General features: G+C 41.3%; 2 protein-coding genes across 5 annotated transcripts; both read right to left on the bottom strand.

The window, feature by feature from the left end:
* Positions 1–1,413: 1,413 nt before the first annotated feature.
* LOC133397095 (interferon regulatory factor 1-like) lies at positions 1,414–13,856 on the bottom strand. The gene is made up of 7 exons (XM_061667587.1): positions 12,690–13,856; positions 11,051–11,150; positions 8,864–9,037; positions 7,593–7,733; positions 7,454–7,494; positions 7,055–7,178; positions 1,414–1,854 (listed from the first exon to the last, which is right to left on the bottom strand). Exons 1-7 carry the CDS (start codon positions 12,849–12,851, stop codon positions 1,754–1,756), a joined length of 843 nt encoding a protein of 280 aa, XP_061523571.1. The 5' UTR covers positions 12,852–13,856; the 3' UTR covers positions 1,414–1,753.
* Positions 12,703–21,888, bottom strand: LOC133397085 (uncharacterized). 4 transcript variants are annotated; one of them, XR_009767534.1, is made up of 10 exons: positions 21,687–21,888; positions 20,994–21,102; positions 20,770–20,918; positions 20,404–20,549; positions 20,138–20,315; positions 19,378–19,471; positions 19,209–19,287; positions 19,065–19,138; positions 14,164–18,293; positions 12,703–12,769 (listed from the first exon to the last, which is right to left on the bottom strand). XR_009767534.1 is itself a non-coding variant. In XM_061667565.1 (9 exons), the coding sequence occupies exons 1-9, from the start codon at positions 21,751–21,753 to the stop codon at positions 16,376–16,378; spliced, it is 2,814 nt and encodes a 937-aa protein (XP_061523549.1). In that variant the 5' UTR covers positions 21,754–21,888; the 3' UTR covers positions 14,063–16,375. The 4 variants fall into 4 exon arrangements, 1 of the variants encoding a protein (XP_061523549.1); XR_009767536.1 differs by having other exon boundaries at positions 19,378–19,468; XR_009767535.1 differs by having other exon boundaries at positions 12,707–12,766.
* Between the last annotated feature and the right edge of the window lie 409 nt (positions 21,889–22,297).

Here is a 22,297-nt window from a genome sequence, read left to right as displayed (position 1 = left end):
CCTTCGATTGCAACCAGTCGTCCTGTCCCTGCATATGAAAAACACCCCCACAGCATAATGCTGCCACCACCATGCTTCACTGTTGGAACTGTGTTGGACAGAAGATGACCAGTGCCTGGTTTTCTCCACACATATCGCTTATAATTAAGGCCACAAATTTCTATCTTAGTCTCATCAGACCAGAGAATCTTATTTCTCACCATCTTGTAGTCCTTCAGGTTTTTTTTGTTTTTTTTTCCCAGCAAACTCCATGTGGGCTTTCATGTGTCTTGCACTGAGGATAGGCTTCCGTCGGGTCACTCTGCCATAAGGCCCCGATTGGCAGAGGGCTGCAGTGATCCATCTCCCAACTCCATCTCTGGGGCTCAGCCACAGTGATCTTTGGGTTCTTCTTTACCTCTCTCACCAAGGCTCTTCTCCCCCGATTGCTCAGTTTGGCCGGACGGCCAGCTCTAGGAAGGATTCAGGTTGTCACAAACGTCTTCAATTTAAGGATTATGGAGGCCACTGTGCTCTTAGGAACCTTAAGTGGAGCAGAAATGTTTTTGTAACCTTGGCCAAATCTGTGCTATTCCATAATTTTGTCTCTGAACTCTTCAGGTAGTTCCTTTTGACCTCATGATTCTCTTTTGCTCTGACATGCACTGTGAGCTGGAAGGTCTTATAAAGACAAGTATGTGGTTTTCCTAATCAAGTCCAATCAGTATAATCAAACGCAGCTAGACTCCAGTGAAGGTGTAGAACCATTTTAAGGATGATCAGACGAAATGGACAGCACAATTATATTTGAGTGTCTCAGCAAAGTGTCTGAATTTGTCTTTTTTAATAAATCTGCAAAATTTCAACAATTCAGTTTTTTCTGTCAATATGGGGTGCTGTGTGTACATTAATTAGGGGGGGGGGGGTTGGAAATGAACTAAAATTGTTTTTGCAAATGGCTCCAATATAACAAAGAGTGAACATTTTAAGGGGGTCTCAATACTTTCCCTACCCACTGTAAGGAAAGAAAATGTGTGGGAAATTAAAAACATTTATATCGTAGCTCTCCAATGAAATGCATGCATCCCCAAATTGTTTTCTTATCCAAAAAAGTCAGGTTTTGTTGGGTTTTCACAAAATTGTAGCTGCCCAATGAAAAATGTAACTATTTTGATTGAAAAAAATATAACCAAAAAAATGACATCTCGAATTGTAAATGTGAATATTGTAGCGTCCAGTGCCCCGTGACACTAACCAGGATAAGCAGTGTTGAAAATGGATGGATGAATATTGTAGCGCACCATGAAAAGCATGATCCTCCAAATGTTTTATTTTCCCAAAAAGTAATTTTTGTTGGGTTTAGATAAAAGGTAAACAGTGGAGCTTTTTAATGACATGTAGCCTAATTGTTTTTTAAAGAAAAAAAAAGTCCCAAAAAACAACAGAAAATTGTAAATGTGAAAATTGTCGCTGTCCAATAAAAAGCATGTATTTCCAAATACTGTATTTTTTATTATTAAGTGTTAATGCCACATTTCTTGACAGTCATAATGATGCGGCATGAGATCTCTTCCCTTTAGGTGCTGCAGCGAGTCATTGAAGTGAGTACGAAGCACTTAAGCATCAAGGAGTTACATGAGCTAATGCGTGGCTTGGAACATGATATCGTGTCTCATCTTTTATTTCAGCGGCTTTGCTGGAAAAGAAAAGTAAAAGAAAAAAAAGATTTAATCAGGTATGTGACATGCACACAGACACATTGTTCTTTATGTTGCTAAAGTGTGAGGGTCTTTTGATGGAAGGACCAGTCTGACACCCCCAAAAGTTCATTGCTGTTGTCTATCTGGAGGGAGAAGAGGCTGTCATCAACTGGACCTAGGGGAGCACAACAGAAACTTAACAGGATAGCTGCTTCTATGTTTAGAAGAAGATGATATTGCTCAGTGTAGATTGACAGGTAGAGAGATATGGGACATGAAAGACAGTGGGCCTAAATCTTAGCCATGCTGCTTCTCAGAACTACAGTTGTTTACAAAAATTGCCACAAAAAAAGGCATATAATTTGATAACATTACTGTATTATTGTATTGATTTTTGTCCCCCCTGTAAAATGTTAACTTTTTTCCTCATACTGCGGGCTCTATTTTCGTGACTAGCACAAATCAAACCCTGCACTTGGCATAACTGTAAGGAGGTGGGGTAGACCTGGTTTTGGTAATTATGGGGACTGACGTACCCCCAGTGCATTTAAAAGAGGGACGTCTGTGCTTGGGTGACCGTCGTCACAGCCGATTTCAGTCCTGTCCAATCGAATCTGCTTCTTTCATTCCCTTTAAAAGCGACGCAATAGTCTCTCATGAAGAGGATTCCGTGATCCGTGCATGAATACAGCATTGAATGTTAGGGGAATGAGCTATAGAATGTTGTTGTTATAGAATGAGCTGGTGAAAAGCCACTGGCGAATTACATATGTATGAACATAAGTTTCCCCCTCAACTCCCTTAGCTGTGTGCTGGCCAGTACGTGGGTTACTTCAGAAAATACAATAATGATGATGATAATAATAATGCATTACATGAGTTGATTTCAACAATGATTAAGAGGGTTGGATGCCCATAGTTGAAATAATTCTGTCATCAACCACACATGTCCGTGGAGCTCCCGTCCGTCTCCCTGCATGTGACTCGATCAGATTCACCAAAAGTTAGACTTAGTCCCAGTAAGTTTAAAATAGACTTTCTCCCACCAAAATCTCACTCCACCAAGCGCATCTCCAAGGGCACACCCTCATTGCGCCGACATGCTCAGCTTGGCACGGGTCTGCCAAATCGGCAAACACATGCAGCGAGCCTCGTGCTTGCACGAAAATCAAAATACACCAGTTTTTATGTTGAAGCGCACCTGCACCGTCTACGTAAATAGAGGCCTTTGTCTCGATTCTTGTAAAATTCAAGCTTTTTCATTTAATACTACAAATTAATTCTCATAAAAACTTATTTAATATTACTTTGTAATTATTTTTGTTGTTGTTGTTACAACCTTATTCTCGGAAAAGTATTACTTTTTTCACATTACTGCTTTTTACATTTTACAATTCTATTTTATTTTTGTAAAATTGTCTTTTTCATTTTATTTTGCAACTTTATTTTCTCATGAAATTCAAATTAGAACATTATTCTTGTAAAATAATTACTTTTTGTGTTACAATGTTATCCTCTCAAAAGTATGACTTCATGTAATGTTACAACTTAACTTTTCACGTTATAACTTCCATCCATCCATCCATTTTCTACCGCATATCCGAGGTCGGGTCGCGGGGGCAGTAACTTTAGCAGGGATGCCCAGACTTCCCTCTCCCCAGTCACTTCCTCCAGCTCTTCCGGGAGATCCCGAGGCGTTCCCAGGCCAGCCGAGAGACATAGTCTCCCCAGCGTGTCCTGGGTCATCCCCGGGATCTCCTTTCGGTGGGACGTGCCTGGAACACGTCACCGGGGAGGCGTCCAGGAGGCAGCCTAAACAGATGTCCGAGCCACCTCATCTGGCTCCTCCTCCTGGGGTCTTGTTCACGAGTGAGGGAAGAATGGAACGGGAGATCAACAGGCGGATCGGTGCAGCGTCTGCAGTGATGCTGACTTTGTATCGATCCGTTGTGGTAAAGAAGGAGCTAAGCCGAAAGGCGAAGCTCTCGATTTACCGGTCGATCTACGTTCCTACCCTCACCTATGGTCACGAGTTGTGGGTCGAAATGAGTTTTCCTCCACAGGGTGTCCGGGCTCTCCCTTGGCGATAGGGTGAGAAGCTCGGTCATCCGGGAGGATCTCAGAGTCGAGCCGCTGCTCCTCCACATCGGGAGGAGCCAGATGAGGTGGCTGGGGCATCTGATTCAGATGCCTCCGACGCCTCCCCGGTGAGGTGTTTCGGGCACGTCCCACCGAGAGGAGACCCCGGGGACGACCTAGGACATGCTGGAGAGACTACATCCTTTGGCTGGCCTGGGAACGCCTCAGGATTCCCCCAGAATAGCTGGATGAAGTGGCTGGGGAGAGGGAAGTCTGGGTGTCCCTGATAAAGCTACTGCCCCTGCGACCCAAACTCAGATAAGCGGTAGAAAATGGATGGATGGATGGACTATAAAAGTCCAAGGGTGGGAAAATTATGAAGTTATTTTAAAAAAAACTATTTATGACAATAGTGATGTTTTTTATGATGAAAAAAGGGCTAAATGTTGTAATATTACAGGAAGTAATAATTTTACAATACATTTGGATTACATGTAAAAGTGTCCTATTTTATAAGAATAAAATTGAAATAACAAGAACATAAGTCATAACTTAAGAATAGTTGTAATATAATGTGAAAAGAAGTATTTTTCAAGAATAAAATTGTAAACCCTAATTAAGCGAGAAAGTAAAAAAAAAAAAAAAAAAGTAAAACATTTTCAGAGAATAGTTTTAACATTGAAAAAGAAAATTTTACAAGAATAAAGTTATAACGCCCCTCCTTGAGCTGTTACTTGTTGTGGTGGAGGGGTTTGAATTTCCTTGAAATTCTGTCCATAAAAGTTACGAACAGAATCGGTGAAAAAGGGCAGCCTTGGCGGAGTCCAACCCTCACTGGAAACGAGTCCGACTTACTGCCGGCAATGCGGACCAAACTCTGACACCGGTCATACAGGGACCGAACAGCCCGTATTAGGGGGTTCGGTACCCCATACTCCCGAAGCACCCCCCACAAGACCCCCCGAGGGACACGGTCGAACGCCTTCTCCAAGTCCACAAAACAGATGTAGACTGGTTGGGCGAACTCCCATGCACCCTCGAGGACCCAGCCAAGGGTGTAGTGCTGGTCCACTGTTCCACGGCCAGGACGAAAACCACACTGCTCCTCCTGAATCTGAGATTCGACTTCCCGACGGACCCTCCTCTCTGGCACCCCTGAATAGGCCTTACCAGGGAGGCTGAGGAGTGTGATCCCCCTGTAGTTGGAACACAACCTCCGGTCCCCCTTCTTAAAAAGGGGGACCACCACCCCAGTCTGCCAATCCAGAGGCGCACTGTCCCCGATGTCCACGCAATGTTGCAGAGGCGTGTCAACCAGGACAGCCCCACAACATCCAGAGCCTTTAGGAACTCCGGGCAAATCTCATCCACCCCCGGGGCCCTGCCACCGAGGAGCTTTTTATCCACCTTGGTGACCTCAACCCCAGAGATAGGAGAGCCCGCCTCAGAGAACCCACACTCTGCTTCCTCGTGGGAAGGCGTGTCGGTGGAATTGAGGAGGTCTTCGAAGTATTCTCCCCACCGACTCACAACGTCCCGAGTCGAGGTCAGCAGCGCCCCATCCCCACTATACACAGTGTTGATGGTGCACTGCTGCCCCCTCCTGAGACGCCGGATGGTGGACCAGAATTTCCTCGAAGCCATCCGGAAGTCATTCTCCATGGCCTCACCGAACTCCTCCCATGCCCGAGTTATTGCTTCAGCGACCACCAAAGCTACATTCCGCTTGGCCAGCCGGTACCCATCAGCTGCCTCAGGATTCCCACAGGCCAAAAAGGCCCGATAGGACTCCTTCTTCAGCTTGACGGCATCCCTCACCGTTGGTGCCCACCAACGAGTTCGGGGATTGCCGCCACGACAGGCACGACCACCTTACGGCCAGAGCTCCAGTCGGCCGCCTCAGCAATGGAGGCGGGGGACATGGTCCACTCGGACTCTATGTCCCCCGCCTCCCCCGGAACATGAGCAAAGTTCTGTCTGAGGTGGGAGTTGAAACTCCATCTGACAGGGGATTCTGCCAGACGTTCCCAGCAGACCCTCACAATACGTTTGGGCCTGCTATGTCGGACCGGCATCTTACCCCACCACCGTAGCCAACTCGCCACCAGGTGGTGATCAGTTGACAGCTCCGCCCCTCTTTTCACCAGAGTGTCCAAGACATGCGGCCGCAAGTCCGATGACATGACCACAAAGTCGATCATCGAAGTCCGACCTAGGGTGTTCTGGTGCCAAGTGCACGTGTGGACACCCTTATACTTGAACATGGTGTTCGTTATGGAAAATCCGTGATGAGCACAGAAGTCCAATAACAAAACTTCGCTCGGGTTCTGATCGGGGGGGCCGTTCCTCCCAATCACGCCCTTCCAGGTCTCACTGACATTGCCCACGTGAGCATTGAAGTCCCCCAGCAGAACGATGGAGTCCCCAGCGAGAGCGCTCTCCAGCAACCCCCTCCAAGGACTCCAAAAAGGGTGGGTACTCTGAACTGCTGTTTGGTGCATATGCACAAACAACAGTCAGGACCCGTCCCCCCACCCGAAGGCGGAGGGAGGCTACCCTCTGGTCCACCGGGGTGAACCCCAACATACAGGTGCCGAGCCGGGGGACAATAAGTATACCCACACCTGCTTGGCGCCTCTCACCGTGGGCAACTCCAGAGTAGAAGAGAGTCCAACCCCTCTCAAGAGAACTAGTACCAGAGCCCAAACTGTGTATGGAGGCGTGCCCGACTATATCTAGTCGGAACTTCTTGACCTTGCACACCAGCTCGGGCTTCTTCCCTGCCAGAGAGGTGACATTCCACGTCCCTAGAGCCAGCTTCTGTAGCCGGGGATCGGATCGCCAAGGTCCCCGCCTTCGGCCACTGCCCAGCTCGCACTGCACCTGACCCCTATGGCCCCTCCCACAGGTGGTGAGCCCATGGGAAGGGGGACCCACGTTACCCTTTTGGGCTGTGCCCGGCCGGGCCCCATGGGTGCAGGCCCAGCCACCAGGCGCTCACCTTTAAGCCCCACCTACAGGCCTGGCTCCATAGGGGGCCACCGGTGACCCGCGTCCGGGCAAGGGAAACCTGAGTCCATTTTTTGTCGTCATCATAAGGGGTCTTTGAGCCGTGCTTTGTCTGGTCCCTCACCTAGGTCCTGTTTGCCATGGGTGACCCTGCCAGGGGCATAAAGCCCCAGACAACGTAGCTCCTAGGATCATTGGGACACACAAACCCCTCCACCATGATAAGGTGACGGCTCAAGGAGGGGGACTTTTAAAGTATTTTCATAAAATTGTAAGTTTCGTCTTACTCGACAAGCATGTGTGCGTTGTGGCCCCACAGTGCCAGTTGTCCCACAGTGGGTAAGACCTCCATCCTCCGTGAGCACAAGTGTGGTTGCCCGGCTCAGCAGTGCTGCTAGAATGATCAATCAGCTGCAGAAATACACAAAAAAGTTCAACGTAAAGTTATATAATACACAATGAGGGCACTCAGCAGCTAAAAATATTTGGTACACTTTATAATCTTTTTCACCCATTCTGCGTTTACAAAGATAAAAATGCTCATTTTTAAGTGATCATTTATAACATGCTGTTGTTTGATGTGGTGTTGAACTTCACTGCATCATACTGAGAACCATTGCTAAAATTCTTCCCCTCTCATGTAGCTAAAGAACCTGTTGAAGGTCCAGAAGATGCTACCATGATACCTTGGATCCATCCTCCCGCTCCATGGCCTCCCATGACATGTCTACACAACAACAACAACAAAAAGTGTCATCCTCCACCAGGCAAGTCACACAGACTAACAGCATCAGCACGAACTGCTTCTACAAATGAACGTCTCACCCTGTATAGGAATGCTGAGCGATGCATGTTCAGTGGATGAATTGACACTTGGAAGTTGCCATGGCTGCTGCGCGGTGTCAACTGGTGCACACACTCCGACACTCTGCTGCTTTTTTAAGCGCGGACTCAACATCCGGAGCCCTAGAAGGGGAGAACGGGCTGGATGTGACTGAAGGTTTGTCACATTTGCTACAACAATAGATAACATACAGTAATATAATTCAGGTGACCCCCGCATACTCACGGTTTGGCACCTCAGGATTCACTTATTTGAGGACTTTATTCTTATGAACAACTTTTTTTCTCATAATTGTTATGACAATGTTCTACTACAATTACAAAATTTTCACGTAACATTACGGCTCGTATCTCGTAGAATGAGCTCTTTTTCATGTAATTTAACACAAATTTTACTGGGACGGTGAATCTAATTTATGTTAGCATAGGAACTCCTGAAAATAGAACTCTTTTTTTCTAATATTTTGTCTTTTTGTGCATTTTCATCTTGTGCATTTTTTATTTATTTTTCATTTCATTACATTTTGCATTTTTGTGGCTAATCTTGCTGAATAGTTTTCTAACAGTTGTGTATTTTTTTCTACTAGTGGTGTATTTTTATTTTATTTATTTTTATATTTTTGTGCAGTATTTTTGTCTTATTTTCAAACTTTTTTAAAACATTTTATTTCTAATATTTTGGTTATTTTCTAATGTTTGATATTTTCCCCTAATATTTTTGTTGTATGTTTTTGTATTTTTTAAGTTAGTCTTTTGGTATTGTTTTCTAATATTTGTGTATTTCTCACCTAATATTTTTATATTTGTGTCTAATATTTTGTCTTATTGACCACCATTTTAGTATTTCTTTCCCAACATTTGTATTATTTTCTCATATGCTTAGAATTTTTTCACCTAATACTTGGTATTATTTTCTAGTATTTATGTATTTTCATGTAATAGTTGGTAGTATTTTTGTTAAAATTAAAAAATGAGGTCTAATATTTTTAACATTTTGTCTAATATTTTTGTTGTAACATTTTGGTATTTTTCTATATTTGTTTGGTATTGTTTTGTAATATTTGTATAATTTTTCATCGAAGATGTTGAACATTTTGTCAAGTAAGTTTTGGCTTATTTTGTTATTTTCTATGAATATTTTTTGGTCCTATTATTTTTTTCACGTATCTTTTTTATGCGGGAAAATGTTATGGTTCGACGGGTGTGTGTTTTTTATATGCATTGTATGTATTAGGTATGTTTGTTGCGGTCACCTCTGTTGCGTGGGTGCGCGGCGGGAAGCATCTTGTAGACTCTGTAGGCATTGCTGCCCCTCTTGTTGCTGCGCTCGTGCAGCTCACGTACGTCGGGGAGAGAGTTGAGGGCACAGCGAAAGTTGGCCTTCCACGTCTTTGGGTCTGCTTTATGTTGGCCTGGACGGTATCGATCTGAAGTAAAACGTATCCTGTTTGGTTTTGGTTTGGGCTCAATTTAAGTGATCCCAGAGTTGTCAAACGTCCTGTTGAACTAATTTAGCTGTTTTCTTTCTCAAATTGGTTAATTAAATTTGATCTGTTCATTAAAAAAAACAAAAATCATTTATGCCATTAAATATTTGGTTGATTTATAATTTGTAAATAAGAAAATACATATATATATATATATATATATATATATAATAATTTAAAAAAAAACGTTTTACATACATGCAGGAGGGTAGAGTAGCCCAAAATGTTACTCAAGTAAGAGTACTGTTACTTTAGGATAATGTGACTCAAGTAAAAGTAAAACGTGGTCTTGTAGTGTGAGTGGAAAAAAAAAGCAACTACTCGAGTAGTGGTGCGTCACTTATGACTTCATTTATCAGAGCATGAAATTCAAATAAACAAAAATATATGAAAATTCACACCGTTGTTTGAAAATGTGTGGGGCTGCAGAGACTCTCTCTCTCTCTATGTGTGTGTGTGCGTGCGTGTTTATGGTCATGTGACAGGCTGACTCCGTTTGATTGGTGAAATGGAGTCAAACGTTACTAGTTGTGACATTAAATTGGTGAAACAGAGTCATTGCTCTAGGCAGGAGTGTCTTTGTCAAACCAAGACAAATTGCAGTAGTATACTGGTAGTATTATATATTAGTATTACTACAGTACACATAGTACTATGCAGAATGTAGCGGTCAAAGTAATAAAGAAAAAGAAGAGACCTAGCTCAGGTGTCCATTTTAAAAGTCAAATGTGGCCCTTGAGCACTTTAGTTTTCCCAACCCCGAGTTATCTACTCACCAGACACTTCATTAGGTACGGCTTCACAATCAAAACTCACAATTGTCCTCTTACAGATACAGCCAGCATTCATTAGACTGTGCAGGTGTACCTAATGTTTTGTCTAGTGAGGCCATTCGAGTTCACGGTGCAATCTGATCGCCTTCATTTGATGGCGACCGAAGCTTTAGCTGCCTTTGGTGATGCAGCCTAAGGCACATGAGCAAAGCGTGACAGATCCTTTTCCTCCACATGCTGCTCACAACATTTGACAAATACAATAGTTATGTATGCACGCAAAGGGAGGCAACATTTCAAAAAAGTACCCCCTCAAAAAAAGAACAAAAAATAGTCATCATCTTGTACTTTTTATGAGAAAAGTAAGTATTTTAAGTGGATGTCAAGATTCCTACAGCTGGTGTCTGTGCTCTTAAACTTTATTCTTGTACATTATGACTTTTTCACATATAATAATACTTTTTCATAATATACAACTTTAATATTGTATCATGACACCTTTAATAAAACACTATAGCTTCAAGATAGTAAAATTACTTAATCTCGTAATGTCTAGATTTTATTCTCAGCACATGATTACATGTGGCGGCACGGTGACCAACTGGTAAGCACATCTGCCTCACAGTTCTGAGGGCCCGGGTTCAAATCACAGAGAAACCCCACGCAGGCACTGTCACTGGAATTTGTTTTAAAATGTAATTCAATGTGGCAGCACAGTGGAAAACTTTTTCGTGTATACCAGGATGTTCTTCCCGTAAAACAAGTTCAATTACCAAGAAAGATTATTGCTTTTCCTCATAGTATTACAACTATTTATATATTTTATAATAATTTATATATTTATTTATTTCATGTAATATTACAACTTATCTCATGTAAATGTTCGACTTTAATGTAATGTCACCAAGCTTTTATTCTTGAAAATCTAGTACTTGTTTTCTCATAATATAATATAATTGCAGCTTTTTTCACGTAAAGACATTATTCCCGTAAAGATGACTTATTTTTCATTATAATAATTGTTTGTTATACTTGCATTTCAATTCATTTCAGTAGGTTCAAAGATGAAGGATTAAGTTTCAGGAAATAATATGATTGATTCATTGCTTTATGCTTTCAGTCTCAAGGTTTTTGACTTCTACCTTTTCATTTAAGATGGATAATTGAACATGTGACATACCAGTGTGCATGGCCCAGCTCCTGAAGAGAGTGGCGTCTCGGTCGATACTCCAGCCGTGACGAGCCGCGTGTTTCCACGGGATCTGGAAAACTCTCTCTGACTGGAGGTATATAAACAAGGACAAAACATCGTAATCATGTAACACTGCTATTATGGATCTATATGTGTAACATAATACCACTTTGTGTATATTGCTTCACATTTGTTGTTTTCGAAAATCATCATAAAAACTCAATTGTCTGTCTTAATTTGAATACATCCAGAAAATACAGTAAAAAATAAATAAAAATAAAGTAAAAAAATCCGAAAAAAAAACAATCTATACTTCATACATCAATATTCATTGCGTCCTCTCCTTACAATTGAGGAATAATGTGATTTGACTTTTTTTCATGTGATATTGCGTCTTGTCTTCTCATAACATTGACTTTATTCAGGATAATTTATGAATTGTTTGGTAATATTATGGTATTATTCTTGTAATATTAGTCTCATAATATAAAATGCGTATGTGACACTACGACGTTTTCCTCATTACGATTTTCTTGGAAATGTAGGACATTTTTTTTTTTACTTGTAATATGAAAACTTATTTCTCATAAAATTATGACTTTTTGATGTAGTGTAAAGATTTTATTCAAGTAAATCTAGAACTTCCCAGAAAACATGACTTTATTCTCATAATATATAAAATTAGGTGTTTGTTTGTCATACATTTATGACTATTCTCGTAATAGTACAACTTTTTTCATCAAACTTAGCTTAAAAGCGTAGTTGCCTAAGTCGTATTTTGTTTTCAAAAAACAAGTAAAAACTTTTTGTAAATACATTGGAATTTTTTTTATTGATTTGGTAACAGTAAGTCAAAAAAGACTGGCAAATATGTTTTTAGGCTAATGAAATATTACAATATAAATATTACAATATTCTGGAAAATGACAGCCTTTTCTTGGAACACGATGACCATTGCTGTAAAATTATGACTTCGGTTTTCTTAATTGAACACGCCAACTTCTTCCTCATAATGTTAAAATTATACTTACCTTATTTTTAAGGACTTTTTCATCATAATAATGACTTCATTTTTGAAAAACTATATGACTTCATTCTTGTAAGGTTTTATTGCAAATTTGACTTTTTTCATGACTTCAACTGTCAATATACATTAGTATTACACTTTATTCCTGTAAAATTGTGACTTATTTCATTTCAATCTATTTTCCCCCTTGTATAATGCCCTCTTATTTACTGATGTCCATTGACCAAATGACTTATGAAAAGGGTCATTAAATCAAGACGTTATAATTTTGCACAATAGTGTATATTTACTGATCAATTTATTAGGTTCCGCACAATCAAATGAGATCTATTAAATAGGCTGTATTAAAAATCCATTCAGATATCTACCTATTTGTGTTATTTATGTGTCCATGCTATTTCTAATGTTAGATGAAAGGGTCAAAATATTAGAAACACATCTTAGTATGACGCAGTGCAGTTAGTGTTCAATTTACAACTAATCTTTAGTCTCTTTATGAAGGCTGAATTCTTCTATATTGGATCTCATTTCGATTGTGCAGGTGCACCTAATGCTTTGGCCCAGTTTGAGTATTGTGTATGACTTATGAATATGGTCTACCTTGTCGAGCCAGCAGACTCCCGGGTACTTCCCAGACTCGATCTGCTCCTCCAGCCACGTCCTCAGCCTCAGACGGCCTGCTGGTTGCATGTTCAGTGCGAGCTTTAGCTGTGTTGAGGTGTGTGTGTGTGTGTGTGTGTGATGGCTGGGTCTTGGATGCATGTACAATATGAGCTATATATGTCGTCAGCCATAGTCATTTTTGAGAGGCTAGCAAAATAAAGGTTCCGCTTCGGTTCTCTTCTAAATGAGCCAATCGGAGGCATTTGTCTCTCGCAGGTATCCTCACCACTTAACTGTCTCCTCTAGTTACACACAGGGCAGGGCTTTTAGGCCTTACAAAAGAAAGTCAGATTTTTTTTTTTTTTTTGTTACACAAAAATCAGACTTTTGATTTTAATCTATTTGTAGAAAAAGTAAATGACAATGACATTATTCCAAACAAGTGTTGCTTTTTAGAATATAGTGCTCATGGACAATATATTGGTGCTCCCTGATCTTAGCAGTGCACGTCAGTGGGGACGCACTTTGAACTTTGGAACACACTAAAACAAAATTTATAAAAAAAAAATAATAATAATAATCGCCCAGACAATAAAATAGTATTAATCACGAAAATCGATTAATCGGCCAGCCTTAAGTTACAGGAAGTCGTACATCATCACTTGAGCGTCAACTGCTACCATCTGTCCAGACTTTAAAAGCATGTTCAAGGTTCACATCATCACATTAAGTCATATTAATGTATAATAAACATTATGAATTTATACCTTTTGGGCTGCGACAATAAGAACTAATTATTATTATCTTGGTAAAGAATTTTTCATACAGTTCTAGTATTGGATCATTAGATTCTACAGATGTACCCAATGAAGTCTTCAACAATTGTTTATTGTTCCTTTACACCTCATCCATGGGAACCCCAGTAATAATAAGTTCTGTTGAATTTCAATCAGAAACTAAGATGATTCACCTACTAACATGTTTCCATTATTAGTGTATTTCCATGGACCCGATGCCTGTATTTCAGCGAAGAAATAAGAAAGCAATTGCACAACAGTGATTGTGGATGAGGCGTGGCCCGTAGCTGACTGTTCACTTAGTTGCGATGTGAAATATGTTCAAAACCCATCTCATTTTAGTGCAGAACCAGGATTGTTTATATATTCTTGCTAACGAGCTCTGCACTCTACTGAATCACGCGTCACAACATTTCAGTGTGTGTATATATATATATATATATATATATATATATATATATATATATATGTGTATATGTATATGTATATATATATGTATATATATGTATATGTATATATGTATATATATATATATGTATATGTATATATGTATATACATATATATATAGTGCCTTTCAATTGATACTAGGACTGTCATGGTCTGTGTTTTGGTTTAGTTCCATGTTTTCCTGTGTTCCATGTTTGTCGTGTGCTCATTAAGTTGTTGTGTCCACCTGTTCTCGTCTGCTTTGTGTCGACCAATCAGCTCTCTCCAGCCACTCATGTCTTGTCCAGGTGTTCCTCGTTGTCTCGTTTATCTGTTTGTATTTAGTTCCCTGGTTTCTTTCACTTCTTGTCGGTTCATTGTCGTTGTCACATGTCTTTGCCATGTCATAGTCGTCAGTTGTCTTTATCATTGTGGTATGTCATTGTCAGGTGTCATTTTCCGTTTCTATTCCACATCTTACTCACAGGTCATAGTTTGTTTCCAGTTTTAGATATTCGAGTGTTTCTTTGTTACTTTGATTTGATTGGTATCTGTTGTGGGACTTTGTTCAGTTTTCCCTTTTCTAAGATTAAATATTATTTTGAGACTCCCGCACTCCTGCCTTGCCTCCCTGCTTCCCTGCAATTGGGTCCACCATGTTCTTACCTTGCTTTACTCGCCCTCGCCTTAACCACGTACGTGACAGAATGAACCGACCAGAACAGGACCCAGCGGGAAGAAGATGGCGTCACCCTGGACACCACCAAACTGCCTCCCACCGTCCTCAGCCTGCCATCCATACCTACCCTCCTCCAGTAAGCCCCATCGTTCAGTCTTTTCTGTCCTTTTCATCGGGTCCCCCCACTTGTCCTAGTTATTCACCATGCTCTACCATTTTACATCCACATGTTTCTTTAGATTCTGATTTTTCTGATTGTGAAGATGGCCCCGATTTAGTTAACCTTCTGTCTGATTCTGACTCTGACACAGACTTAGATTTTTCTGGTTCCTTCCCTACTTTATCCCGTCCTCGTCAGTTTTTGTCACGTCTCCCCGTTTCCAACCCCAGTGAGTCCAAAACCTTTCCCTCGGACCTTTTCTTGGGCACCCGTTTGGCCATCTACCCGGGACCGCCGCGTGGTGGCCAACGGAGGCGCCCAAGTAAAGGTCAAATTTTGCCCCCTCGTTTTTTCCCTGTTCACAAGTCACTTAATTTTTCACCTGTTCCCACACGTTGTTCCACGGCTCCAATTAAGTCACGTCCAGTCAAACCTGCCACCATGTTCAGTACCAGCCATTTTTCCTAGTTCACTGTTAGATATATTTTAGTAGTTATCATTTATTTGCTTAGCTTGCATGAGTATTTTGCATTAGTAGCTTGCAAAGATGTCTCGCCTTCAAGAAGATGACTCAGCAACATTTGATGGAAGGGCGCCTTGACCAAGGACGTGATCGGATGTGGTCGGGGACGGGACAGGTGTCGTCTGGTCCTATGTTTTGTGTTGTGTCTTAATGCTTAGAACATTATGTCTTGTAGAGCCCTCCTATTTTCAAATAAATGTAGGAGCGACGGGGGAGATTGTTTAGAGCGTGTTGAGAGGCTGTAACCTGAACAATCTCCCATGCGCCCTCCTCATGAGTAAAATGACCAACGTCTTCAATCCTTTTGTGTTTATTCATTATGTTTGGTAAGATAAATCCAACAATCTCTCAGTAATAATTAGATTTGGAAGGCTAGTGGAGTCCATTGGGAAAAAAAGGTATTTGGGCCTCAGGGACTACACGACACTCGACTACAATGAACATGTTCGGTCGACACCGGCGCTACTGGGCCTGAGGGGTCTCCGGGCATTATTGGTAATGAAGTTTCAAAAGCCTTCTCAAAGTCTTTTTTTTTTTCTTGACATGTCTCTTCTGCAAACTTGATATCAGACTGCTTCGATATAGAATGAAAATCTTTGTAGTGGTCCTCCACAGGAAGACTGTCTTGTATGATTTCAGGTGCGCAGTTTTCGCCTTTAGCGGTGTCTCCTCAGGACTTTTCCGACAGCTTTTCAGTCTTCTTCGGTCAGGTCACTTCTCTGGCCCGCAAGCAATTATATCAGGCTGTTTCCTTAAATCCCAAAACACTTGGTAGTTGTCATCCACCTGGAGAATATCTTGTAAACTTATAGGAACGCAGGTGCAGCCTTCATCACCTCGACTGGCATCTTTTAATGCAGTCTCTAAAAACGTACCTGGTCCTTATTTTCACCAGTTTTTAGCACTCCAACCTGATCAGACTGCTTCTGAATATCCTAAAACCTTTAGTGGATAACATTAACCGGAAGAGAGTGGTTTAAGCTTGAAGGCAAGCAGGGATAGCTTTTAGTTGCATCGTCAAAGGATTTTTGTCAAACATTTTCCAATTCTTCTTTCACACCACTTCTCTGGTTTGCAAACTTAATGTTCATCTGCTTCTACAAACACGGAAACATTTGGTCGTTGTCATCGACTGGAAGACTGTTTAGTAAGTTTACAAGGACGCAAGTGTAATTATCAGCTTTAGGGGCATCGTCGAATGGGTTTTCTACGTCCTTGCCCAGGTTCTCTTTTTCACCACTTTTTGGCTCTCCAACCTGATTATACAAGTGCTTCCTTAAACCTTGAAAGGCTTGGTAGTTATCATCTACAGGAACACTGCGGTTTGAGCTTGCAGGGATGCTGGTATAACCTTTACAAGCAACTTCAAAGTAATTTTCGAAAGCCTTCTCCAAGTCTTCGTTCTTGCCACTGTTCTGCTGTCCAAATTGACTATCAGAGAGCTCCCTTAAACCCTGAAATGCTTCTTTGCTGTCAGCCACCGTAAGATAGCGGTCTGAGCTTGCACGTACACAGTTATCACCTTTAGTGGCATCTTCAAAGTGATTTTCTAAAACCTTCAAGTCTTCTTTGTTGCCACTGTTCTGCTCTCCAAACTGATTATCAGAGAGCTCCCTGAAACCTTGAAATGCTTTGTAGTTGTTATCAACCAGACAATTGTAGTTTGAGCTTGCAGGCACGCAGCTATCACCTTGAGTGGTATTTTCTAAAACCTTGTCCGATACTTTTTTACCACTTTTCTGCTCTTCCAATTGACAATCAGAGAGCTCCCTTAAACCTTTAAATGATTCGTAGTTGTCATCAACCAGACAACTGTAGTTTGAGCTTTTACGGATGCAGATATCACCTTCAGTGAAATCTTCTAAGGATTTTTCAAAAACATTGTCCAGGTCTCGTTTTTTAACACTATTCAGCACTCCAAACTTCTCATCTGAGAGTTCCTTTAAACCCTGTAAAACTTCGTAGCTGTCAGCCATCAGAAGACTGCGGTTTGAGTTTGCAGGTACGTAGTTATCGCCGTTAGTGGCATCTTCTGAGGAAATTTCTAAAACATTGTCCAGGTCTAGTTTCTTAACACTTTTCTGCCCTTCAAACTGACATTCAGCGAGGTCCCTGAAAGCCTGAAATGCTTGGTAGCTGTCATCAATTGGAAAACAGTGGTTTGAACTTGCAGGTATGCAGTTATTGCCTTTAGTGGCATCTTCTAAGGAATTTTCTAAAACCTTGTTCGGGGCTTTTTTATCACTTTTCTGCTCGTCAAATTGATTATCAGAGAGTTCTCTTAAACCCTGGAAGGGTTGGTAGTTAACATCTACTGGAAAGGTGCCTTGTAAGCTTGCAGGGATACAGATGTGACCTTCACTCTCCTTGGTGGCATCCTCCCCTTTGCCACAAGCCCCACTAAACATCTCTTGACAATGCTCGTGTTCTGCTGCCACTCTGGATTCAACATCTCCAGACAGGCTTGTGTTGCTGCAGCTGAGAGACGCGTCTGAGTTTTCACCATTTGAAAACCTCCCAGAATCTCTGCTGCACCGCTGGTGAGACGTGGCAGTCAGTGTGTAGAAAGAGACAAAGGTTGGGAACATGTTTTCTTCACAAGCTGATGCTCGCTTGTCGCAAGTTGACACGCCACCTGTTTCTTGGTAACTGCAGTCGCATGGCATTTCAGGCTGGGCATGACTCTTTAAAGGGTCAGCTTTTACCTGTACTGGACAGCTAGGCCTGATAAAGGAGTATGTAACTGTATTTTCCAATTCCGAATGTTGCTCGCTATTGCAGGGACTGGGATGAGTGAACAAGGCACTGGTGGGTTTGTTGGAGTCTTTTAGCAGATGGTCTGTTGGAGCTGATACCGGGATGATGTTCATTAAGGCTTTGCTGAGTGCCCCTTGGACGCCTGCAATGATGTCTGCAGCTTCTGTACAAGCGTAACTGAGAGAAGGTGGGCCGCTACTGGTTCCACTACTTTGAAGGAGACTCTCGGTACTGCTGTCAATTAGGGAATCTTTTGACCTGCAACAGAATGACCAGTTACTAGAAATGCCCTCAACAATTATATAAGAAATCAGAGGTATGAGTAGTCATATTTGTGCAAGTCTTAACCTTTAGGTTTGAAACAAGTCCTAAGTTATTGTGGCAAAAAATGAAGTCAAATCAAGTCCACACTAGATTTCTAGCAAGTTGATTACTTGGGTTAATCATGTCATACAAATCATACAATCTTCCTGAGTCAAAATATACTGTATACATGCACACGTTGGGCCTGGATCAACTGCAACCTCTGTTGGTTTCCTTATGCCTCCAGTGCATCAAGATGTACAGACTACACAACCTAACCTCACTGTCATGGAATGACCAGGACAAACACAATTTGTAGGGATCAGAAATTATGTAAAAAAAAAAATAATAATAAAATATATATATATATATATATATATATATATATCCTGATTTTACAGTGCAGCCTAAGCCTGTATAAAAAAAAAAAAAAAAAAAAAGGTGGATTGCCTCAGGGAATCTGGGGTAAAACCTGTGCCACACAAATCATGCGAGTGACTCGCTGTGGTGACCCCTGACGGGACGAGTCAAAGTTGCAAGAACAACCCAAGTCCAGAGTACAGAGAGTTTTCTTGTCAGCGCTCTACGGGTCACAATGCTAGATTGTTCTTGTATCTTTCTGAGGTATTTTTACCATGTTAAACCAAGAACCCTTTTCAGTTTTTTGAATGATATCCGGCACAAATAAGTGTTTGTAAAATCTTAAATAAATCTTTTGTCACTAACCATGGTTTCAGGCCATCTGGGGTGAGGGTCTCAACATCGATCGATGAGATGATGAGCGGCATAGGCTTCAAAACCTGCCGCAAGGAAAACAATTACACAGAACTGCATCAACTTTTTGACTCTTCAAAATGGGTGAAGACACACCTCTACTTCACTCGGATTTATGTCAAGAAGTTTGGAATTTTGATAGTCGCTGACTGAGTCCCAATACTTGGTTCTACACCTACAGTCAAAGGACAGTCAAGCATGAACACACAAACATTTCAGTATATATTATAGTGAAAACAATAAAATGAAAGGCTTTGTGACTTACTTCACATAGCTGACGTATGCCACGCTGCTCATTGTGATGGCGACCAGACTGAGGCTAATTATGAGGGTCAGTAAGAGGCTCTCACGGGACGCTGCTGTTCAAGTTAAAAGGTACTGTGTTAGTTGCGTTTCCTTTTCATACTGGAACATTAAAATAGTTTCCCCTCCCACTGAGTTCTTTATTTAAAGTAATTGAATATAACCACAGTGGTGCATTGAAATAAGAGTGACTTGAGTCACAAGTTTTTTGAGATGCGAGCTGTCGTCGGGGTGATTTTTCGCTTTGACTTTGTCAACAGAAATTTGAGATATGAGTGCTGTATAGTGGCAGTGAACTCAACTCAGATCTTAACAAGCAGCAGTGTCGCAGATTCTTAAAGAGGCTTCAAGCTGTTTCAGGCCACTCCCTAAAACTTGACGTGCATTTAAACACTTTGCCTTAAATTCTGCTGGTTAAATGCTGTGCTGACACACTATTAAAAAAAAAAAAAAAAAACTTTATAGACGGCGTTGTAACACTTTAAGCAACGGATGATTAAACAGAAACGGTGCGGCAACACATGTAGATAGGCAATTAGGGATGTAACAATATTCGTGATATCATGAAATGAAAAGTGCCTCGATAGTCTGGTTTTGATCAAACTGAACTGAGCATTAAAGTTGCACCAGAGTATGCTGGTAGTGTCAGTCCTTAATTTTCTCAACTTGATGATAGCGCTTAGGTTGGACTTTGACATTATCCAAAGCGGGTCAAAACTTACGGGTTGAAAATTCGTACTCCTTGCTGCGGTCACTCGGTGGGCTCTTCCAAGGCAGGAAGCTTTGGACTGTGACATCATAGGTTGTACTTGGCTCCAAGTGCGCACCAAGTATTTCAGTGGAAACACACGGGTAACACAGTGGCGTCTCCACTTGTGGTGCTTTGACTACTTCGGTCACCTGGCAGAAGTGAAAACAATGTCAAAATATTTTATTTTTTCAACATCTAAGGACAATATAAAGTGAGCAAAGGAGTACTTCTCTTGACCTCCTTTGTATCTCCTTTTTTGCGGTAAGTCAGATTTGTGCTTATTATTTCTCTTATGGAGCGTTTGTTGATGTTTGTCCTCCAAATGACTTGAAAATTCCCGTTGGTCTCATTCACTGAGAAGATGGTTGGGGTTTGGGGTTTGACTGCAGGGGAACAGTGAGGAGATTTCAGGGGAGAACAAGAAAAAAAATATGCCTCGAAAGGAAAACTTGGGAGTTAAATCATCAGCATGTTACCAAATCTTGCGAGACTTCAGATAAAAGATTAACTGCACATTCTTTTTTTTTTGTGTGTGTGTGACGCCGTCACAGAATGGTACCAATAATGACAGGAGAAAGACGGTTTGTGACGTGTTGAACTCACTGCTGTGTTTCACACTTATGTTTTTGGACTCAACATATTCGCCACCTCTCCGAACGAATGCCATGTGATTCTTGTCCAATATCAAAATCATACTGATGGAGCAGCAGCATTTTCCACTCGCACACTGCACGGGAAGACAGTAGCTCTCACTGTGCATGAAAAAATAAAACGAATCATCATTAGCTAATTATTATTCATTTTTGGGCAGAGCCTGCAGGACTCACCCATAACCATCAAGGCTCCACATAGTCACATTGTAGTCAGTGCAGCTTGGAGCATCAAAGTGACAAGACATCAGCTTCTCATAGTCGCTGGTGCAATCGAGATTCACTCCTGTTGCAATAGATTGACAATAAAAGCAGGTTATAGCATAGACACACAATTAGCATACTACGCTATATTTACTACACGTGCAACTAACTGGGGCTGGGTGGCAGGATAAATTTTCCTTCCACTTGGTGTCACTTCAGAATTACGTTTCAGCCAAATGACTAACGTTGCAAATTCACTTTGCCTAACTTGTCAACAAACACCGCCGAAAGCTGTCATGAGCCTGAGCTGAGGTAGCTTATCAGTGATTTAAAAAATAAAGAAAGAAACGTCCAGGGCAACGACTCGACAAAAAAAATAATAATGTGCGGCTACAAAATATCGTTCCGTGAGCCTCAACTGGCCCCCGAGCCGCGAGTTCGAGACCAATTAATTTTACATGTTGTCCACATGAGGCAGTACATGTTACAGTTTGACTACATGTTATGTTCCCAACATAAGGCGATACTGTACATGTGTTCGTCGATTTTCATATTATATTGTCAGCACGAGGCAGTAGTTTACATGTTATATCTTTGTAAATACATTGTCACATGTAGACTACATGTACTATCCTTCCATATTAAGTTATATCGTCATGTACGTACCAGAGAGATCTACTGAAGTGGCGATGTTTCCTACAACAACAACCACAACGACAGGGATGACAAACATCCTCACAAAAACAGGGAGTCGCTTCTCTTTTAATCCCAGCAGTCCAGTGCGACGTCGTGCGAGCAGAACACTTTAAGCTCCACTACAAGTATGATATGTCCTGCGGGACTGTCCATAACCTCCCGAGAGCTGACTTCCTCATTTGGGACAGCGTGCGTTGATTCCAGTCAAGTGACACTCCCATTTCCTCTGAAATACATTGAACTTGAAAAAGGCTTTCAAATCAAACCACTGTAACGTTAACCGTTGGGCTCGATAAACTTGTGGGATTTGCATATCCAAATTATTGTTACCACATTAAAAATACTACTACTACTAATAATAACAAAATAAAAATAAAAAAAGTCTACTTTTAGGGTTGTAGCGTGACGTGCAGTAATGTAGAAACTGCATCATACTTCTTTTTGCTCATATAAAAATAAAATGCACAATAACAAAATATCGTGTGTAATTTATTATTATTGTTTTTTAAATGATTATTACACTTTATTGAACTGGTCTCATAGTAACCATTCAACACGTTCATGTGCGGGCAGAGGGGAAA

The sequence above is a fragment of the Phycodurus eques genome, chromosome 2 (assembly GCF_024500275.1).
Source record: "Phycodurus eques isolate BA_2022a chromosome 2, UOR_Pequ_1.1, whole genome shotgun sequence".
NCBI classification, from domain to species: domain Eukaryota; kingdom Metazoa; phylum Chordata; class Actinopteri; order Syngnathiformes; family Syngnathidae; genus Phycodurus; species Phycodurus eques.
The sequence above is the reverse complement of the archived record's forward strand: the minus strand, read 5'-3'. Positions and strand labels throughout refer to the sequence as shown.